Source organism: Mirounga angustirostris, unplaced genomic scaffold (assembly GCF_029215605.1).
Source record: "Mirounga angustirostris isolate CCGP_5_RB_7025 unplaced genomic scaffold, mMirAng1.0.hap1 SCAF_5, whole genome shotgun sequence".
Taxonomy (NCBI): Eukaryota; Metazoa; Chordata; class Mammalia; order Carnivora; family Phocidae; genus Mirounga; species Mirounga angustirostris.
In genome coordinates, this window is record NW_026991713.1 from 173,360,072 (window position 1) to 173,379,487 (window position 19,416).

Here is a 19,416-nt window from a genome sequence, read left to right on the forward strand (position 1 = left end):
CATAATGGCCTCAAGGTTCATCCATGCTGTCTCATATTGCAGAATTTCCTTCTTTTTAAGGCTAAATAATATTCCATTGTATATACATACCATGTTTTCTTTATCCTTTCATCTGTCAGTGGATATTTCCACATCTTGAATACTGTGAATAGTGCTGCAATTATCATAGGAATGATAATATCTCTTCAAGATCTTGATTTCAGGGCGCCTGGGTGGCTCAGATGGTTAAGCGTCTGCCTTCAGCTCAGGTCATGATCCCAGGGTCCTGGGATCGAGCCCCGCATCGGGCTCCCTGCTCAGTGGGGAGCCTGCTTCTCCCTCTGCCTCTCTCTCTGTCTCTGATGAATAAATAAAATCTTAAAAAAAAAAAAAAGATCTTGATTTCAATTATTTTGGATACTCAGAAGTAGGATTTCTAGGGGACCCTGGGTGTCAGTTGGCTAAACGGCCAACTATTGATTTTGGCTCGGGTCATGATCTCAGGGTCCTGGGATCGAGCCCCCTGTGGGGCTTCATGCTCAGCAGGGAGTCTGCTTAAGGATTCTCTGTCCCTCTCCCTCGGCCCCTCCCCCTGTTCATGCTCTCTCTTTCTCGCTCTCAAATTAATAAATCTTAAAAAAATAAGTATGATTGCTAGATCATATGGTAGTTCTATTTTTAATTTTGCGGGGGGGACATCTACACTATATTCCACAGCAGCTGCACCACTTTTTCATTCTTATTAACAGTGTTGCAAGTGTTCCAATTTCCCCACATCCTTGACAACACTTTGTTTGGGGTTTGTTTGTATTTTTTTTTTGTAATAGTCATCCTGACAAGTGTGAGGTGATATTGTGGTTTTGATTTCCATTTTCCTGATGATGAGTGATGTTGAGCATCTTTTCATATACCTGTTGCCTATTTATATGTCTTCTTTGGAGAAATGTCTGCTCAAGTCCTTAGCCCATTTTCTAACTGGGTATTAGTTTTTTTGTTATTGAGTTGTTGGAGTTTCTTATATATCTTGGAGCTTAAGTCCTTACCAATGATACGGTTTGCAAATATTTTCTCCCACTCTATGGGTTGCCTTTTCACTCTGTTGGTTGTTTCCTTTGCTGTACAGAAACTTTTTTTTGCCTGTGCTTTTGGTGTCATATCCAAAAAAGTAATTGCCCAGACCAATGTTAAAAAGCTATTTCCCGGGCGCCTGGGTGGCTCAGTCGGTTGAGCGACTGCCTTTGGCTCAAGTCATGATCCCAGCGTCCTGGGATCGAGCCCCGCATCGGGCTCCCTGCTCAGCGGGAGGCCTGCTTCTCCCTCTCCTACTCCCCCTGCTTGTATTCCTGCTCTCGCTGTCTCTCTCTGTCAAATAAATAAATAAAATCTTTATAAAAAAAAAAAAGCTATTTCCCTAAGTTTTATTCTAGTAGTTTCATGATTTACGGTCTCGCATTTAAGTCTTTAATCCATTTTGCATTAATTTTGTATATGGTATGGTGTTCCTTTTTTAAATGGAAATAAGAATAGTATAGTACTTCATGGATTTTGTAAAGGAGTAAATGAAATAATACATATAAAGCACAAAAAAAGAGTGCCTGGCATTTTGTAAGTTATAAATGTTAGCTCTGTTCTGTTTTTCCTTTTTCCTTACTGCCCTGTCCGCATAGCCCCCATGCTGCCCTGGGATTCTGGGCCCAAAGCCCTCTGGCTTCTACCCCTGGGATGTGTGGTACTTGGTGTCCTGCTCTCACCACTCCTCCACTGTTGACAGCGTCCTGGGCTGCCTGGCTGGCCACGGCCACATGATGGGGGACTCCACACTTCAGCAGTCGGGGGAGTACCTGGGAGACACCATGTGCTATGAGTGGCTCTGGTGGGGGAGAGGGCAGGACACCTGGAGCCTCATGAAGGAAAAGGTGAACAAGGAGGGTTCTGAGAGACAAGGCTCCTACATTTTCAATAGAGAGGTGGGGCAGGATGCTGGGACTTTTCCAAGGGCAAGTGAGCAAAGGACTCTGAGCTAGGAGAATATAATTATTACTGTTGAGCTGCCTTTCCAGTTTAGGTAACCAGATGTTATATAATGAGCTCAAGTGACAGCATTTTAAAAAGCCTTCAAATAATACAATTTCTGATAATACAAAAAGGTCCCCCCACTTAGTTAATAAATAAAATCCCCATTTACTCTCTTAAGTAAAAGTAATGTAAACAACATGAAATTCAAACTTTTGTCCCACACTCCCCCTCAATTTCTTTTTCTCTTCTCTTTCTTTCTTTCCCTTGTTGAGCAGCAGCTGGTAGAGCAAATTGTGGTTCTCTTAGATCCTAAAACCTGAGTGACTTCTGCTCAGTGCATGCAGTTTCCTCAGCCCCTCCAAACTTAAATTCATCCAAACCCCAAATCCTCTGTGCATACCATTTTTCTAAATAGTCAAGATCAATGGAAAACAGAGAACTATCACAAGACCTGTGAGTTACCTCCCATTTAGAAAAGAAAAACAAACATTTAGCATCTCTAACAGTTATATAGAATAAAAGTATGTCCCAAGAACGCAGTACCTCATACAAAGTTATTACCAATCTCCAAGATATCTGGGGAAGAGGAAAGTAGAATGAAAAAGCTAGCCATAGTTCAGTGATCATACTCTCTGTGAACTCAGTTGTAAAGTTAGCAACAAGCTAATTGTAGCTCTTGCTTACCATGATTTTGAAGAACATCCATCTAAGCATATTAACTCCCATCTCAGATGGGAAGCTCAGATACATTCCTGTCTTCCTGAAAAGTTTAGAAATTTGCCATACTGTCATCCCTCAGTCACTAGGCTAGTTGGAGTTTCTCCTTTATTTTAAACAGTTTATTGAAGTGTAATTGACAAGCCATTAACACATATTTAAAGTGTGCTATTTCATAAGTTATAACATATACATCCACCTGGAAAACAGTCTTCACAAATAAGATCATTAACATACCCACCAACCAGGAAAGTTTCCTTGTGGCCCTTCCTAATCCTTCCCACTCCTCCATTCCCACTCCCTTCCCAGGCAACCACACATTTTCTTTCTGTCTTTTTAGCTTAGTTTGCATTTGCTAGAACTTTATACAAATGTAACCATACAATATGTACTCTTTTCTCTGTGTGGCTTCTTTTGCTCAACATAATAATTTTGACATTCATCCACATTTCTGCATGTGGCAATAGTTCATTCCCTATTTACTGCTGTGTAGTATTCCATTGTATGGATATACCATTACTTGACTATCCATTCATCTGTCGATACTTTCCAATTTAGCTATTACAAATAAAGCTGCTATGAATATTTGTGCACAAGTCTTTGTATGGATATATGTTTCATTTCTCTTGAATAAATACCTTAAAGTGGAATGGCTAGAGATCATATGGTAGGTGTATGCTTAACTTTTTAAGAAACTGCCAAAATGTTCTCCAAATTAGTTGTACCATTTTATATTGCCACCATCACTGGGTAGGACTTATCGTTGCTCTATATCCTTTTTTTTTTTTTTAAAGATTTTATTTATTTATTTGAGACAGAGAGAATGAGAGAGAGAGAGAGCACATGAGGGGGGAGGGTCAGAGGGAGAAGCAGGCTCCCCGCCGAGCAGGGAGCCCGATGCGGGACTCGATCCAGGGACTCCAGGATCATGACCTGAGCCGAAGGCAGTCGCTTAACCAACTGAGCCACCCAGGCGCCCTCGTTGCTCTATATCCTTGCCAACACTTGGAAGGGTCAATCTTTTATTTATTTATTTATTTATTTAAGAGAGAGAGAGAGCAGGGGGAGAGGGGCAGAGGGAGAGGAGAGAGAGAATCTTAAGCAGGATCCATGCCCAGAGCAGAGCCTGATGCAAGGCTTGATCTCACGACCCTGAGATCATGACCTGAGCTGAAATCAAAAGTTGGATACTTAACTGATGAGCCACCCAGGTGCCCCTGGAAGGATCAATCTTTTAAATTGTAGCTGTACTAATAGATATACAGCGTTCATAATGGCCCATTCAAGCATTTCTTATGATGGTGGCTTTAAAAATCTTTATCAGATAATTCCAACATCTGAGTACTCTTTTTTTTTAAAGATTTTATTTATTTTTTAGAGAGCAAGCCAGAGAGAAACAGCATGAGAGGGGAGAGGGTCAGAGGGAGAAGCAGGCTCCCCGCTGAGCCGGGAGCCCGATGTGGGACTCGATCCCAGGACCCTGGGATCATGACCTGAGCCGAAGGCAGACGCTTAACCATCTGAGCCACCCAGGCGCCCTGAGTACTCTTGATGTTGGCACCTGATGATGATCTTTTCTCATTCAAGTTGTGATTATCTTGGCTGTTGGTATGATGAATGACTTTCTGTCATTTACTGGACATTCTGGGTATTATGTTCTGACACTCTGGGTCTTATTTTACCTTTGTTCTCTTTAGCAGGCAATCACCTTGTTTAGGTGTGGCATGCAGATCTAGGTGGGGTGTATATTCAGTTGTCTTGGGGGCCCTACTGATGCCAGCCCGGTGACCATGGGGCATCAACTCTCACTGTCTCTTTGCCACTGGGTGAAGGTGGAAGTTCAGCTCCACACTTTGCCCTACTGACACCAGGGGCAGGGAGGCACAGTGCCAACTAGCATTTCTTCGCTTCACCTTGTCTGCCATGTTGCTTCCAGGGAGGAGTGGAAGCTCAGATCCCTCCTGGAATCAGTTTTATCTTAATCCATGTATATGTTACTTTGAATTCTTTACATACTACAAAGAACCAAGTAGATACCTTCCAAGTGGAAATATTCTTTCAAAACACGCAGTAGATGGGATAAATAGTAGAATGGATACCACTTTAGAGCAAATAGTAAGCTAAAAAATTATTGTAGAATTCAGGTTCTCTCCCTCAACTCTATAGTGTTGTTTAGAATTCTCTTTACCCTGTTATAATTAGTAATTCTTTACATTAACTTTCCCTGTTCAAATTAAATTCTGTGTGTTTCTTTCTCCTCATTGCATTCTAACTGATACACTAGTAATTCCTGATGAATCAATTTTTGACATTCCTCTTTTTTTGTGTAATAAAAAGAACACTGGAATTTCAATAGTGACTTGATACAAGTTTATTTTGAACTCATCTGAAGTACAGTCAGTTTGGGTACAGTACAGTACAGTTTCGGAGCAGCCTTCCATACAGCTGTTGTTTAAGTAGTGACTCTAGAATGAAGGTCCCTTTCAACACCCTATATGGGGTGTTTTATGTCCAGGCATGGAAGTGTCATACATTTTTGCTGCCCAAATTCCAATGTCCACAACCCACACAGGGAATTTAGGAAACAAAGTCTTCAGGAAGAGAAAATGGGGTGGTGAGCAACTAGCTAGACTCCCGTTTTTCCAATGTATTTAATTACATTAATTTTAGACATCAATGAACTGTGTTTATATTTTTGTAATCATGTCAGTTTTTTCCTTGTTTCTCTCTCCCTTCCTTTGTTTCTTATTTTTCACACCTGCTTATTTTTTGTCAATAAATAATTATTGAGAACCACTGGTGTCTAGGCACTGTTCCAGGTTCTAGGAACATAGCAGTGACCAAAACAAGAAATCAAGATTCCTGTTTTGTTGTGCATGAACTCTAGCAGAAAGACCCAGAAACACATAACAAAATAAATACATATACATACAGCTCTAGACAGTGGAAAGTTCTGTGAGAGAAAACAATGTGGAAGTGCAAGATGGTAAGGAGGAGGAAGATAGTTAGATTAAAAGGTCAGAGAAGGTGCTTCTTGAACAGTTTCATTTGAGCTGAATCCAGAATGACGAGAAGGAGCCCCCTATATGATTATTTTGGTGATAATCTCTGGCTCTGTGCAGCAGAACACACCTGGAGAAAAACGTTCCATCATGCTGACAGTTCTCACTTGAAACACTAGACCATACATCTCAAAGGGGCCTTAATGAAGCACAGTAATCACAGTGGTTCTCAAAATGTGGTCCCCACATGGGCTGCATCAGTATCACCTGGGGGCTTGCTAGAAATGCAGCTTCTCAGGCCTAGCCCCAGACCTACTGAGTCAGAAACTCTGGGGAGGAGCAAGTCTTTGTTTCAACAAGACCTCCAGGTGCTGCTGATGTGCACGGAAGCCTGAGAGTCACTGCCCTAGTTCCACTGGGCCGCTCCTAGGTGACGGCTTCCCCTGCGTCTCCTCTCTCCTGAAACCTTCCCCGACCTCACCCTCAGCAGATGACCTAACATATTCTCTTGAACAAAACAAAGCAACTGGAGGTGAATTGCAGACTCTCCCACAACCATATTTCCTCACCTCCTTCCTGGCACCTGCACTAGAATTCTCCATCTTCCCACCTGTTTTTGTTTTGTTTGTTTGTTTGTTTGTTTGTTTGTTTGTTTAAAGATTTTATTTATTTATATGACAGAGACAGCGAGAATAGGAACACAAGCAGGGGGAGTGGGAGAGGGAGAAGCAGGCTTCCCGCTGAGCAGGGAGAGCCCGATGTGGGACTCATCCCAGGACCCTGGGATCATGACCTGAGCCGAAGGCAGACGCTTAACGACTGAGCCACCCAGGCACCCTTCCCACCTGTTTTTGTATGCTCTTATCTATGACTGATCCTTCCACTTCCCCTCTGGTTCTTGTCCCCTCTTGCCTGTTCAAGGACATCACTCTACCAATTTCCCCTCCCTCCTAAATCACTTTCTCTCTCAACAGTGTTATTTCCATTACATTCCTGTGGCATATACCTGTCCCTTTCTACTTTATTTTCATATGCTTAAGTATTTAAGTCAAATGCAGAATCATCACGTCCCACTCCCAAATATTTCAGTATAAATAATTTATAAACAGAATATTGCCAAAATGAAATAATAATTCCTTAAATCTAATACACAGTTCATAATCAAATTTATTCCATTGTCCTTCAAAAGTCCATACAATTGTTTTTCAAAGTCAAGATCCATTCCAGGACCTGGTGGTTTATCCCTTGATTTCTTTCTTTATTTTTTTAAAGCTTATTTATTTCTGATCTCTATACGCAACGTGGGGCTTGAACTGATGACCCTGAGATCAAGAGTCACATGCTCCACCAACTGAGCCAGCCAGGTGCCCCAATACTTTGATTTCTTTAAATCCAGGCTAGTTCTTCCTTTTCCTTATCCTTTTTAGTGGAAAAGTTAGGGCCAGTTATCCTCTCAAATGTCCCACCTTCTGGATTATTTCTGCTTGCTTCCTGATGGTGACATTTAGTTAGTCCTTTATTTCTTGTATTCCCTATAAAAATAAATTATGAGTTAAAGACTTGATAGATTTAACTTAAGCATTTGGAAAGGGATGTTGTAAATTCTATCTGCAGCACATTTGGAGTATCAGTATCTGATTATTTACCATCAGTGACCATGACCATGAGTGACCACTGGATAAGGTTATACAAGCCTGATCCCTCCACAGCAGTTGTTTTCCCCTTGGGATCAGAAAGGAATCTAGTGGTATCATTTTGGCCTTGTATGAATTCCAGAAATCCTCATTAGGCAATGATTTTTAACACAGCTGATAATGATTTCCTGTATCAATCATTTTATAAATGTTACAAACGGGTGATTTTTGGGGTGCCTGCCTTTGTATCAGGTCGTGATCCCAGGGTCCTGGGATTGAGCCCCGCATTGGGCTCCTTGCTCAGCGGGGAGCCTGCTTCTCCCTCTCCCTCTGCCTGCCTCTCTGCCTACTTGTTCTATCTCTCTGTCAAATAAATAAATAAAATCTTAAAAATAAATAAATAAATACATAAAATCTTAAAAAAAAAAGAAAGGGTGATTTTCTTTCTTTTTAAAATTTTTGTGGGGATGGTGCACAGGGAAAGAGAGACTCTTAAGCAGGCTCCATGCCACCCAGCCAGTTCGGAGCCAGACTGGACTTGATCTCACAACTCTGAGATCATGACCTGAGCTGAAATCAAGAGTCAGACACCTAACCAACTGAGCCATCCAGGCAACCCACAAAAGAGTGATTTTCTAACTCCATTGTTCTTTCTACAGTTATCAGCTGGCCTTTTATAAAAATAATGCTTCCTCTCATTAACTGGAGCTAATAGGTTAGTTGAAAGATAACTTCTCCTGGAAAGGCAAGAAAATATTCAACTGTTTCCCTTTAATGAGCAATTTGCAAAGAAAAGAGCCGGTTTAAAATGGTAGCAAATGACCATCTTTTTTTGGTATCATTGTATGATACATAGATTTTTATCAATTTGGTGTGATTGAGCCAATCTTTTATAAAATTATCATTTTCTCTAATTATTCCCTCTCATTCTTTTCTCTAATATTCAGATTTTCACAATTGCTGCCAAATTGACTCCTGTGTCCTTTCTGACATACCTCCAACACTAGAAAGCTTCCTTGATTTCTGGCACAAGGTATCCCATCCCAGGCTCACTTTTTACTATTTTGCTCCTGACCTAGAATTTGTTGGTTCTCCAAGAATTCATGGAATTAGAAGTGAATAGAATGAAATTAGAAATGAATATCTGGTCACTGTAGTGCTCATGATTATTGGGGTAACATTGTTTCTAGGTTATTTAAAAGACAGAAGAGAATGCCGATTGATGACAGATACACAGATAGACTAAAAATCACAAATTCATATTGATATTTCAGATTAATTTTAGAGTTAGTGGTTTATTTTCTTATTTGAGTTTATATTCACATCTCATTTCTCTTACATGGAAAATCTAACAATACAAACACAATTACTTTCATGCATTGTTGGTGGGAATGCAAACTGGTGCAGCCACTGTGGAAAACAGTATGGAGGGTCCTCAAAAAGTTAAAAATAGAACTGCCCTACAATCCAGTAATCGCACTACTGAGTATTTACCCAAAGAATAGAAAAACACTAATTCAGAGTGATACATGCACTCCCATGTTTATAGCAGCATTATTTTCAATAGACAAGATATGGAAACAGCTCAAGTGTCCATGGATAGATGAATGGATAAAGATGATATGGTATTTATATATACAATGGAATATTAATCAGCCACTAAAGGAATGAAATCTTGCTATTTGGAATGACATGGATGAAGCTAGAGAGTATGAAGCTAAGCAAAATAAGTCAGAGAAAGACAAATACTATATGATTTCATTCATATGTGGAATTTAAGAAACAAAACAAATGAGCAAAGGGAAAAAAGAGAGAGAGGCAAACAAAAAGATTCTTTTTTTTTTTAAGATTATTTATTTATTTATTTATTTGACAGAGAGAGACATAGCGAGAGCAGGAACACAAGCAGGGGGAGTGGGAGAGGGAGAAGCAGGCTTCCTGCAGAGCGGGGAGCCCGATGTGGGACTTGATCCCAGGACCCTGGGATCATGACCTGAGCCAAAGGCAGACGCTTAACGACTAAGCCACCCAGGCGCCCCAGATTCTTAATTATAGAGAACAAACTGATGGTTACCAGAAGGGACAGGGGTGGGGAGGTGGGTGAAATAGGTGATGGGGATTAAGGAACACACTTGTTGTGATGCACACCAGGTGATGTATGGAATTGTTGGATCACTATATTATACACCTGAAACTAATATAACACTGTATGTTAACTAACTGGAATTAAAATAAAAACTTTTTGAAAAAACTCACAATTACTTGCTATAGTCTATCATATTAAAAAAAGTAATTTTAAAATAACAATACCACTGTTAAAAATAACAGTAAAACCACTGAATGAAGTTAAAGATCTGTTTATAGATGACCAGGGTTGTATTAAAAGGACTCAGAAGCCAACCTGAAGAAGCTTCCACTGGACCAAAAAATAAAAAATAAAAAAGGACATTTGATTATCAACAAGGAAAAAAACTGCTGCACTGGATTGAAACACAACAGACATGTTTAAATCCACAAATTTATGATAACACTTTGGAGAATTTTAGGCAATCAACTCATTATTTTAAAAACTGTTAAGTAAAGGAAAAGAATCAAGTTTTTATCCTGTCTTTCCTATATAACCAAATGATTGGCAAGGGGAAATTTCTCTCTATACCAATACTCCAGCTAATAAATAAAGAAGGAATGATAACACTAGAATATCATCATTTCATAACTCCTTGTGAATTGATAGAATTAGTCAGTAATCATCAATAGCTGCTCATATCACAAAAAGTAGAGATATCCAGACAGTGTGGTTCCTGATGGAAGCACAGTCATTACTTATGAAGCTTTGCCCCCCCCAAATGGAATCTGAATTTGATCAAGCCTCTATATCTAATTACTAATTTATAGGAAATACAGAGTTGAAAGAAAATGTTAAACAGTACTGATGTTAAAAGCCAGACCATAGGAAACTCTACAGAAAAAAACAATCTGGTTTCTTCAACAAATAATTGCAAATGGGGAGGTGGGGCACATGGAGGAAGGGGGCTGATAGACTGAAAAAGATGTGAGACATAGCCACCAGTCACGGAGTGTGAACTCTATATGATTTGAACCAACTGTAATATTCTTTTGTAAACTTTTTTTGTCCTTAGACTGCATCCCCCTAACCAAGTACAAAGAACTGAGTAAATTTGTTCTCTTGTGGTTGTTAGCAATTTGATAAATATTTCGAGTTGTTCATTATGTTCCCAATTTCAGGGACTGCACTTTTTAGATTTAAATTTTTAATAGGTATTGCATATACATAAGTCAAAAGGCAAAACTGTACAGAAAATTATGCAAAGAGAAGTCTTGTTTCCATTCCTGCCCTTCAAACTCCATTCTTCTTCCATTTATAGGCCACTATTTTGTTTATTTATGCATCAGATACTTCTTTTTACAAATGTAAGGATTTAAATGTATATGTATGGGGCGCCTGGGTGGCTCAGTTGGTTAAGTGACTGCCTTCGGCTCAGGTCATGATCCTGGAGTCCCTGGATCGAGTCCCTGGATCGAGTCCCTGGATCGAGTCCCGCATCGGGCTCCCTGCTCGGCAGGGAGTCTGCTTCTCCCTCTCCCACTCCCCGTTTGTGTTCCCTCTCTCGCTGTGTCTTTCTCTGTCAAATAAATAAATAAAATCTTTAAAAAAAAAAAAAAGAACTGTTTAAATGTATATGTATGCATGTACATATACAAATATAAGGATTTATACATATATAAGGATTTTTACAAATATAAGGATTTAAATGTATATGTATGCATGCACATATATAAAAATGGATGTAGCTAATTTTACTTAAAATTTTATTAGCAAGGGGCGCCTGGGTGGCTCAGTCGTTAAGCGTCTGCCTTCGGCTCAGGTCATGGTCCCAGGGTCCTGGGATCGAGCCCCACATCGGGCTCCCTCCTCGGTGGGAAGCCTGCTTCTCCCTCTCCCACTCCCCCTGCTTGTGTTCCCTCTCTCGCTGTGCCTCTCTCTGTCAAATAAATAAATAAAATCTTTTAAAAAAATAAAAAATAAAATAAACAAATTTTATTAGCAAATATAAAACAGAAAATGCATAAAACAGTTTAACAAATGGTTATAAAATGATCATTCATATAACTCCCACCCAAAATAAGAAAGAGAACAAGATCCTCACTCCAGAAGCCCCTGACACCTTGTTTCTCCCGAGTTGTAGCCCCTCCTTCTCTCCTGTTGTTCTAGATGTACTCATTATTCTAACTTTTATAATAGTTTTGCCCTTGTCTTTCTTAATGGTTTTTCCAACTTATAACAATACATGTGCATTTTGCCTGATTTTCAACTTCATGTAAATGAAAACATACACTGTGAATTCTGTTTTGTCTGGCTTCTTATGCTCAGTAAAGTATTTAAGATTCATCCATATTCTTGGGGCGCCTGGGTGGCTCAGTTGGTTAAGCGACTGCCCTCAGCTCAGGTCATGATCCTGGAGATCCTGGAGTCCCTGGATCGAGTCCCGCATCGGGCTCCCTGCTCAGCGGGGAGTCTGCTTCTCCCTCTGACCCTCCCCCCTCTCATGTGCTCTCTCTCATTCTCTCTCTCTCAAATAAAAAAAAAAAATCTTTAAAGATTCATCCATATTCTTCATATGATTGCAGTTGGTCCATTTCCACTGTTACATGATGTTTCATTGTATGATTATATCACACTATATTTTTACTTTCCACTGTTGATGGGCTATTATGAAAAATTGCTGTATTCTTGTGCCTGTAACTTCACAGCCTACATGGACAGATGTTTCTGTAGGATGTCCCCTGGTGGTGGTTTGCTGATCAGAGAGTAGATGTATCTTTTGACTTATTGGAGTCTGCCAATTTTTCAAAAGTGGTTTTACCTGTTTACTCTTTCACAAGCAGCTCTTGTTGTTCCACATTCTTGCCAGCATTTGATATTATCATCTTTAAAGATTTTATCATTTTTAAATATTTGGCAAAATTTGTGGGTGTGTAGTAGTGACTTATGTGGTTTTAATTTGAATTTCTCTGGATTACTTATGAAAGAACATTAAAAAAAAAAGTTTGGGATGTTTGGATACCTGATTGACCTGGCATATTAAATGAGAAGTCCATCCATTCCCCATAGCGCTGCAGTGCATCTTCCTCATAAATCAGATGTCAGTGTATCGGTTTGTTTGGGGGCTGTCTATTCTGTTCAGTGAGTCTGTCTGTCTGTACCAGCACCAATACCACCCAGTCTTCATTACTATAGTTCTGTATTAATTCTGCATTTCTGGTGGACAAGATCTACACTTTTGTTCTTCTTTAAAAGGGCCTGGGCCGGGGTGCCTGGATGGCTCAGTTGGTTAAGCAACTGCCTTCAGCTCAGGTCATGATCCTGGAGTCCCGGGATCGAGACCCGCATCGGGCTCCCTGCTCAGTGGGGACCCTGCTTCTCCCTCTGACCCTCCCCCCATCTCATGTGCTCTCTCTCTCTCTCTCAAATAAATAAATAAATAAAATCTTTAAAAAATAAAATAAAATAAAGGAGCCTGGGCAGTTTTTTTTTTTGTTTTTTTTTTTTGTTTGGCCTTTTGTGCTTCCATAGAAATCTTTTAACCAATTTATGAAATTGAAAAAAATTTCCTGTTGGATTATTTTGTGACTAGATTGAATAATTGTGATTATATTGTGATTATATTGAATAATTGTGATTATACTGAATTTGTAGTTGATTTGGTTTCAACTGAGATATAATGAACATCTTCCCATTAATACTATTTTTGTCATTGATTTCTTTTTTTTTAAAGATTTTATTTATTTATTTGAGAGGGAGAATGAGATAGAGTGAGCATGAGAGGGGGGAGGGTCAGAGGGAGAAGCAGACGCCCTGCTGAGCAGGGAGCCCGATGTGGGACTCGATCCCAGGACTCCAGGATCATGACCTGAGCCGAAGGCAATCGCTTAACCAACTGAGCCACCCAGGTGCCCTTTGTCATTGATTTCTAATGGAATCCCATTGTAACCAGAGAATGTATTTCATATAATTTAAATCTTTGGAGATTTGGTGAGCCTTGCTTTTTGGCCCAGTATACAATCAGTTTTTGTAAATGTTACACATGCGGATTCTGCAATCAATCGTTTTGGTTTTGGGTTTTTTTTTTTAAGATTTCATGTATTTATTTCACAGAGAGCGATAGTGAGAGCAGGAACACAAGCAGGGGGAGTGGGAGAGGGAGAAGCAGGCTTCCCGCTGAGCAGGGAGCCCAATTTGGGGCTCGATCCCAGGACCCTGGGATCATGACCTGAGCTGAAGGCAGACACTTAACGACTGAGCCACCCAGGCACCCCTGCAATCGATAGTTTTATTGTCTAAGTAGGACTGGTTAGTTTTTTGGGTTTTTTTAAAAAAGATTTTACTTATTTAGGTGCGCCTAAGGTGGCTCAGTTGCTTAAGCATCTGCCTTCTGCTCAGGTCATGATCTCAGGGTCCTGGGATTGAGCCCCGCATTGAGCTCCCTGCTCAGCGGGGAGTCTGCTTCTCCTCTCCCTCTGACCCTCCTCCCTGCTTGTGCTCTCTCTCTCTTAAGAGAGAGGGCGCACACACACCAGTGCAAGTGAACACTGGTCATGGGCCACTCCTTCCTTTATGAAACCCTCTTTTCTCTCGGCTTCCATAATATCCCATCCTCCAATTCAGACATGAGTGACTTGAAAAATAAGGTCCACACAGAACCCACTTTGCTGGTAAGGGTGGTATCAGAGTAACGGTGGTTGCAAGGTCAGGCTCCTGACACAAAAATGGCATCCTTGGTGTAAACAACAGTGGGAATATCTCCTACTGCTCAGTCAGGCAGCAGCAGGGATGGTGGATGCCTCAGCAGTTATGTTCAGAGCGTGGTGTAGGGTATAATTCCTAGAAGCTTAGCATTCAAGCTTGCTTTTCAAGTCTCCCAGCAATATTTGGGGTATGCAGAATCCTCCTATTAATATCTATTATTCTTTACTCAGCCAAATTATCTTCTGTCTCTGCAAAGTAAGAACTCTGATTAATCAGAGTAAGTGATTATACTGCCCCTGGTAACTGGCAATTACAGTTTCATATGGTAAGTGTTCGTGAACTATGAGAGTATACAGGATAGGCATGTGGTCCAGCTTTTGGGGCCTAGGGAAGAATTCCACAAAGGGAAGATACTTGAGCTGAGTTCTAAAACAGGATTGTGAATTAGCCAGGCACAGAGCATTCTAGGACATTCTAGATAGAAGGGCATTCCAGGCTGGGAAACAGAGATGGTCAGGGATGATATAATCACATTTTTGAGATGGGGATGGGGTGAGGGGTGAGGGAAGAGGTGAGAGAGCAAAATTAAGCAAGAAGATCCCTGAGGATTTGTATACTATGCCCAAAGTGGTGTCCTGGACTAGTAGCAGGGCTTGAGCCCTTGACTCACAATGTATACCCTGGGAAAAGGTAGATGCTTGACACTTCCTGGCTATGGTTTTAGATGAGTACTTACTTGTATTCAGCTCTTAGCCTTGCCTGAAAATTCAGGGAAGAGCTAACTGAAAGTGACCATAGCCCATGATGGAAACCCCTGACCCAGAAAGAAACCAGCATGCTGGATCCCCCACCTTGCAAACTCCTGAGCACAACTCCCCTCCCTTAGTCAACTCTGACCCAACTCAACCAAATTCCATTCCCTTAGAGACCTTGTTCTCTCAAGTTCTCCCCTAGACAACCCTCCTTCCCTTCCCATGTCTTCTATTATTTAGTTAACAGAACACTTTTCTCCAAAGCGGTATCTTACTGCTCTATATGGATAGATGTTTTCGTGATTTGTCCCGCATAGCCGGCCACCTGGACCTCCATGTGCACAGGCAGGCTAAGGAATATTGTTTGTGAGACTTATGCTGTGTGAATGACCTTGGGACTCTTGTGGTTTGAAATATATTATCTGGCCTCCAGGTCAGAACTGGCCCTTCTGTTCTGGATGCCAAGAGCTACAAATCTTGTCCCACATCCCCTCCTGCTCCAGGCTGGGTTGGACCCCCCAAATGGAATCCAGGAGGGGAGGCAGACACACATAGCCCAAGCTCCTTGAAAATATAGAAAAATGATAACATAGAAATGCAGCTCGCTCCAAACTGCACATAGGCGAACAAATGTTTAATTTCAAACCCCGTTATTTGCCCTATAAATATGGCCCTTTTGGGGATGGTCAGTTGGAAGTCTCACCTGACGGGAGGACGCTGCACGCAGGCCTCTCAATCGGAACTCCAGCCTGGCTGTTTCCACAGGTTTTCCCCAGCTGATGAGGTTGGTTGTTGTAAGTACCTGATTTGATGTAACTTTGCCTTATTCTCATTTATTGCCTACTGTTAACTTTCATCTATATGTAGATTCCTTTCCTCTTCTGTTTCTGTTAGATTTCTATGATAATAATGCAGTTTTCTTTCCTTTTTGGAACTGAAACACAGCTGTTGTGAATCTTTTGTTCAGAACGCTTAACTTTACTGGGAAAGAAAACATTTTATATCCCTTCGTGTTGGCCTTGCTCCTAGAAAACCTAAGGCTGAGTTGATTGCTCACATGGAGCAATTTCTAAGCAACAAGTTCAATTACTGGTTTGTCTACCTCTGCCATTAGATACACAATTGTCTCTCAGCTCCAAACTTAGCCTTCTATGCTCGACTTTGTGAGTCTGGGGCTTGGACTCTGCAAACATCTCTGCTCTACCTGCTAGTTGCCTCTTAGGACCTTCTAATAGAGGATGCCAAAGGGAGAGGGCAAGGCTCCAGGAAAGAGAATGGGACTTGCTATTCCCGTTTGCTTCTTATGGGATTGCTGCTTGTGTCCTGTTCCAGTGAGCATCAGCTACCCTCCTCATGCTGACAGCACCTGGTCCTTGCAGGAGGTCCTTTCCAACACTTTCAGAATGAGTTGAGCAGTGCCCTTCCGCAGAGGTCTGAGTGTTGTCTCCATGGACTCCTACGTTTCTTAGTATTCATCATTCTAACAACTTCTCTCAGCTCCTTCAGTACCAAGGGTGGTGGCTGCTTCCTGCAGTTGGAATCTACACAACACCGTAGTGTTATCATTCTGCTTTTCCAGTTACCTTTGCACAACTCTGTATAGCCGGTTAATGATTCTTTATATTAAATTCTCTGATCTGGTGGGATTTCTGTCTCCTTACCAGACCCTGACTGGAATACTTTCCTCTCTGCTTTCTGAGGTCCTTTTTGTAAATCAATCTTTCTTATTTTGTCTGATCAAATAATTTGTATTATATATTTTGGAAATAGAATCAAAATAATATTTTCCTATATAATCTCTGGATTTCAACGTTTCTTTTTTCCCCCGACCTCTCATGTAATTCCTACAGCCACAGCATTGGGAACCCTTCTCCCAGCTTGAGCCCCTTTTCTCCTCTTAGTGCTTGAGTGGTACAAAGAAGACAATGAAAATTCAGACTCAGGGAAAAAGCACTCAGTCTTTAACCAAGGACATCATCCCCTGCACATTCCCCACATCTGCTTAGGTGTGGGATTCAAGTCTAGTTTCTCTTTAGAAAGGAGACATACATGGCCCTCTCCCCAGTATGTTGTTTTGTTCTACAGATGTCAGTAGAAAAGGCTTTCTAGTGAGTGGGAAGAGGAAGTCATTATTCTTTGTCTGGGGGTTTGGACCATAGTGTTCTACAGTGGTTAAGCTCCTCTTTCCCGCAGACTTATTTCCACATTTCTTCTTTGCTGTTGTGTTTTCAGACTCTGAGGTTATTCTGCTACAAAGCGTGGCTCTCTTTCCTACTACAGCTGTCCTCTCTCCACATTTGACTTCATCCTGGGTGCCCGACTGGCTGCATCATCCACATGTTTGGAGCTGCTGCACTTTGGCAATATTTGAAGCATTGGCAGGACGTTACCCTGTGAGTTGCTATGAAGAGAGGAAACAAGACTTTGGGGACTTTGTAGAGGAAGGAAAGAAAGAGCAAGAAGAGCTGAGAGGTATCCTGAGATGAGGTAAGCGGGCTTACGCTTCAGAAAGGAAATGTGAGCAGAGGAAGTAGACGCATGGGCAGACTCAGGTTGAGGGAACAGGGCATTTGGGCTACTTGTCAAGCAACCACTTGTCAAGCATGGATTAAAATCACAATCTGGGCAAATTACTGTCTTTAATGTCATGTGGAATACAAAGAAGGGCACAAGATATGGTGCTTGGTTTTGAGAAAGTGATACGAAAGTGATGGATAATGCCCACAGAAGGAGGTATGAGGCAGTGCCAAGTGGTCAAGAAGACAGGAGACTCCGGTAAGGCTTTAGGGTGGAGAGAGTAGTCAACAGTTTCAAATACTGCTGGGAAACTTGAGAAAGCTAAGGAGAAAGAGACCTCAGAGATGGCAATTAGCACTGGCAACCCTGTGGAAAACTGGAAGCAGGTTCATGGTTGGGGGGCAGGTGAGATGGACCTTTTATTTCTATAAGATTGGAGTATCTCTAGGATAGGATACCAGTGTCCATCCCTGAAAGCCAGTAGCCAGCATCCAACTGTGCAAAGCCAAGGATAATGGCTAAGCTATCTTGGAGTGTGGTATTACACTAGTAAGCCCATAGCTGACCCTGTGGTTCTGTAACCTACCTCATAATTTCCCTGCAGGCTCATTCTCATTCATGAACTGGGTGAAAGGGGAAAGGGAGGTGGCATTGGGTGGCACAGGACCACCATGGTTCTTATTTCCCTTTTTGCTCCTATTGACCACTGCCTGATGCATGGCAATCATCTGGATGGTCCCGAACACAGTGCTGGCTGGGAAACCATGCCTGCGGATTGCCACCCAAATTTCAAAAGTATGTTTAAGTCTATGTATGGTAGTGACTCATCCATTAGCTGAACAAGCTTCTCTGACATGACTTTGCTGGCATCCCTTTGGGGTTTGCATTATGACATCAACTTGACTTTTCCCTGGGCAGCATTTATAATTAGGTAGATTGATTTGTCTTCTTGGTCTGCTGTAGCTGAATGTGTCTGCCTAGGTCCCAGAGCTGTGTTGGGGAGAATATGGAGCCTACAACCTAGTCCCAGGAGTGAAAAGGAGCAGTTGAGTGGTAGGATGTCTGGAATTTCTAAGGGAGGATGGTGGGGATTCCTAGGTCTCCCAACAGCCCCAAGAAGTCAGTGCAGAGGAGAACATAAGCTCCTTCCTAAAGGAGGAGCTGGAGGGGGAGGAATAAAAGAGTAGGCAGCAGTTGCTTTGTGAAGCTAGGGAAGAGATACCTGGCTCTGTCCCAAGTGAAAGTCTCTTACTAGATTTGCCTTAGATTTGATAAGATGTTGAGTAAACATGATGTGGTAATAATCTGGAAGCAGATGCCTGACTGTAGGATGACTGCATTTATTAGAGCAGTGCCAGTAGCTCTTAGATTTTTTTTAATTTTTAAAAAGACTTTATTTATTTATTTATTTATTTATTTGAGAGAGAGAGAGAGAGAGCAAGCACAAGGGGGGAGAGGGGCAGAGGAGAGGGAGAAGCAGATTCCCCTGCTGAGCAGGGAGCCTGACGTGGGCCTCGATGCCAGACCACGGGATCATGACCTGAGCCGAAGGCAGACATTTAACTGGCTGAGCCACCTAGGCACCCCAGTTCTTAGATTTTTAAGGAAGTCTGTCCAACATTATAGGTACAAGAAAGCAGGACTGGAGTTTCTAGGTGCTTGATGAAGGTGAAGGAGGTGTGTGGGTGAATAGAATTGAGGGTCAAGTCCTCACATTTCAAGAAAAGAGATGGAATGGGAATGTATCTGGAGTTTGCTAATAGCCATTGGGGAACTGAATCTCTTTCATGCACTTCCCCCTGCCTCCCATCTTCATTTGGGCAGAAGCTAAAAATCTGCCAGGTGTCTTGTGTTCCTGCTATTACTGTTATTACTGTTATTATTGCTTCACATTTTTATGGGGCCTCATATTTTTTTTTCTTTTTTAGAGAGAGAGTAGAGGGGAAGGGCAGAGGGAGAGGGAGAGAGAGAGAATCCCAAGCAGGCTCCATGCTCAGTACAGAGCCTGACGTGGGACTTGATCTAATGAC

General features: G+C 41.5%; 1 protein-coding gene across 3 annotated transcripts in view; it reads left to right on the plus strand.

The window, feature by feature from the left end:
- Positions 1 to 19,416, plus strand: part of LOC123844820 (NXPE family member 3-like) — a 65,730-nt gene that overhangs the window by 23,790 nt on the left and 22,524 nt on the right. The window contains exon 4 of one of the 3 annotated variants that reach the window (XM_045875702.3): positions 17,102 to 17,356. The exons of the other annotated variants lie outside the window; for them this stretch is intronic. Within the exon in view, the coding sequence (XP_045731658.1) occupies positions 17,352 to 17,356 (5 nt within the window). The 5' untranslated portion in view covers positions 17,102 to 17,351. The remainder of the gene's footprint in view (positions 1 to 17,101; positions 17,357 to 19,416) is intronic. 3 annotated transcript variants of the gene reach the window in all.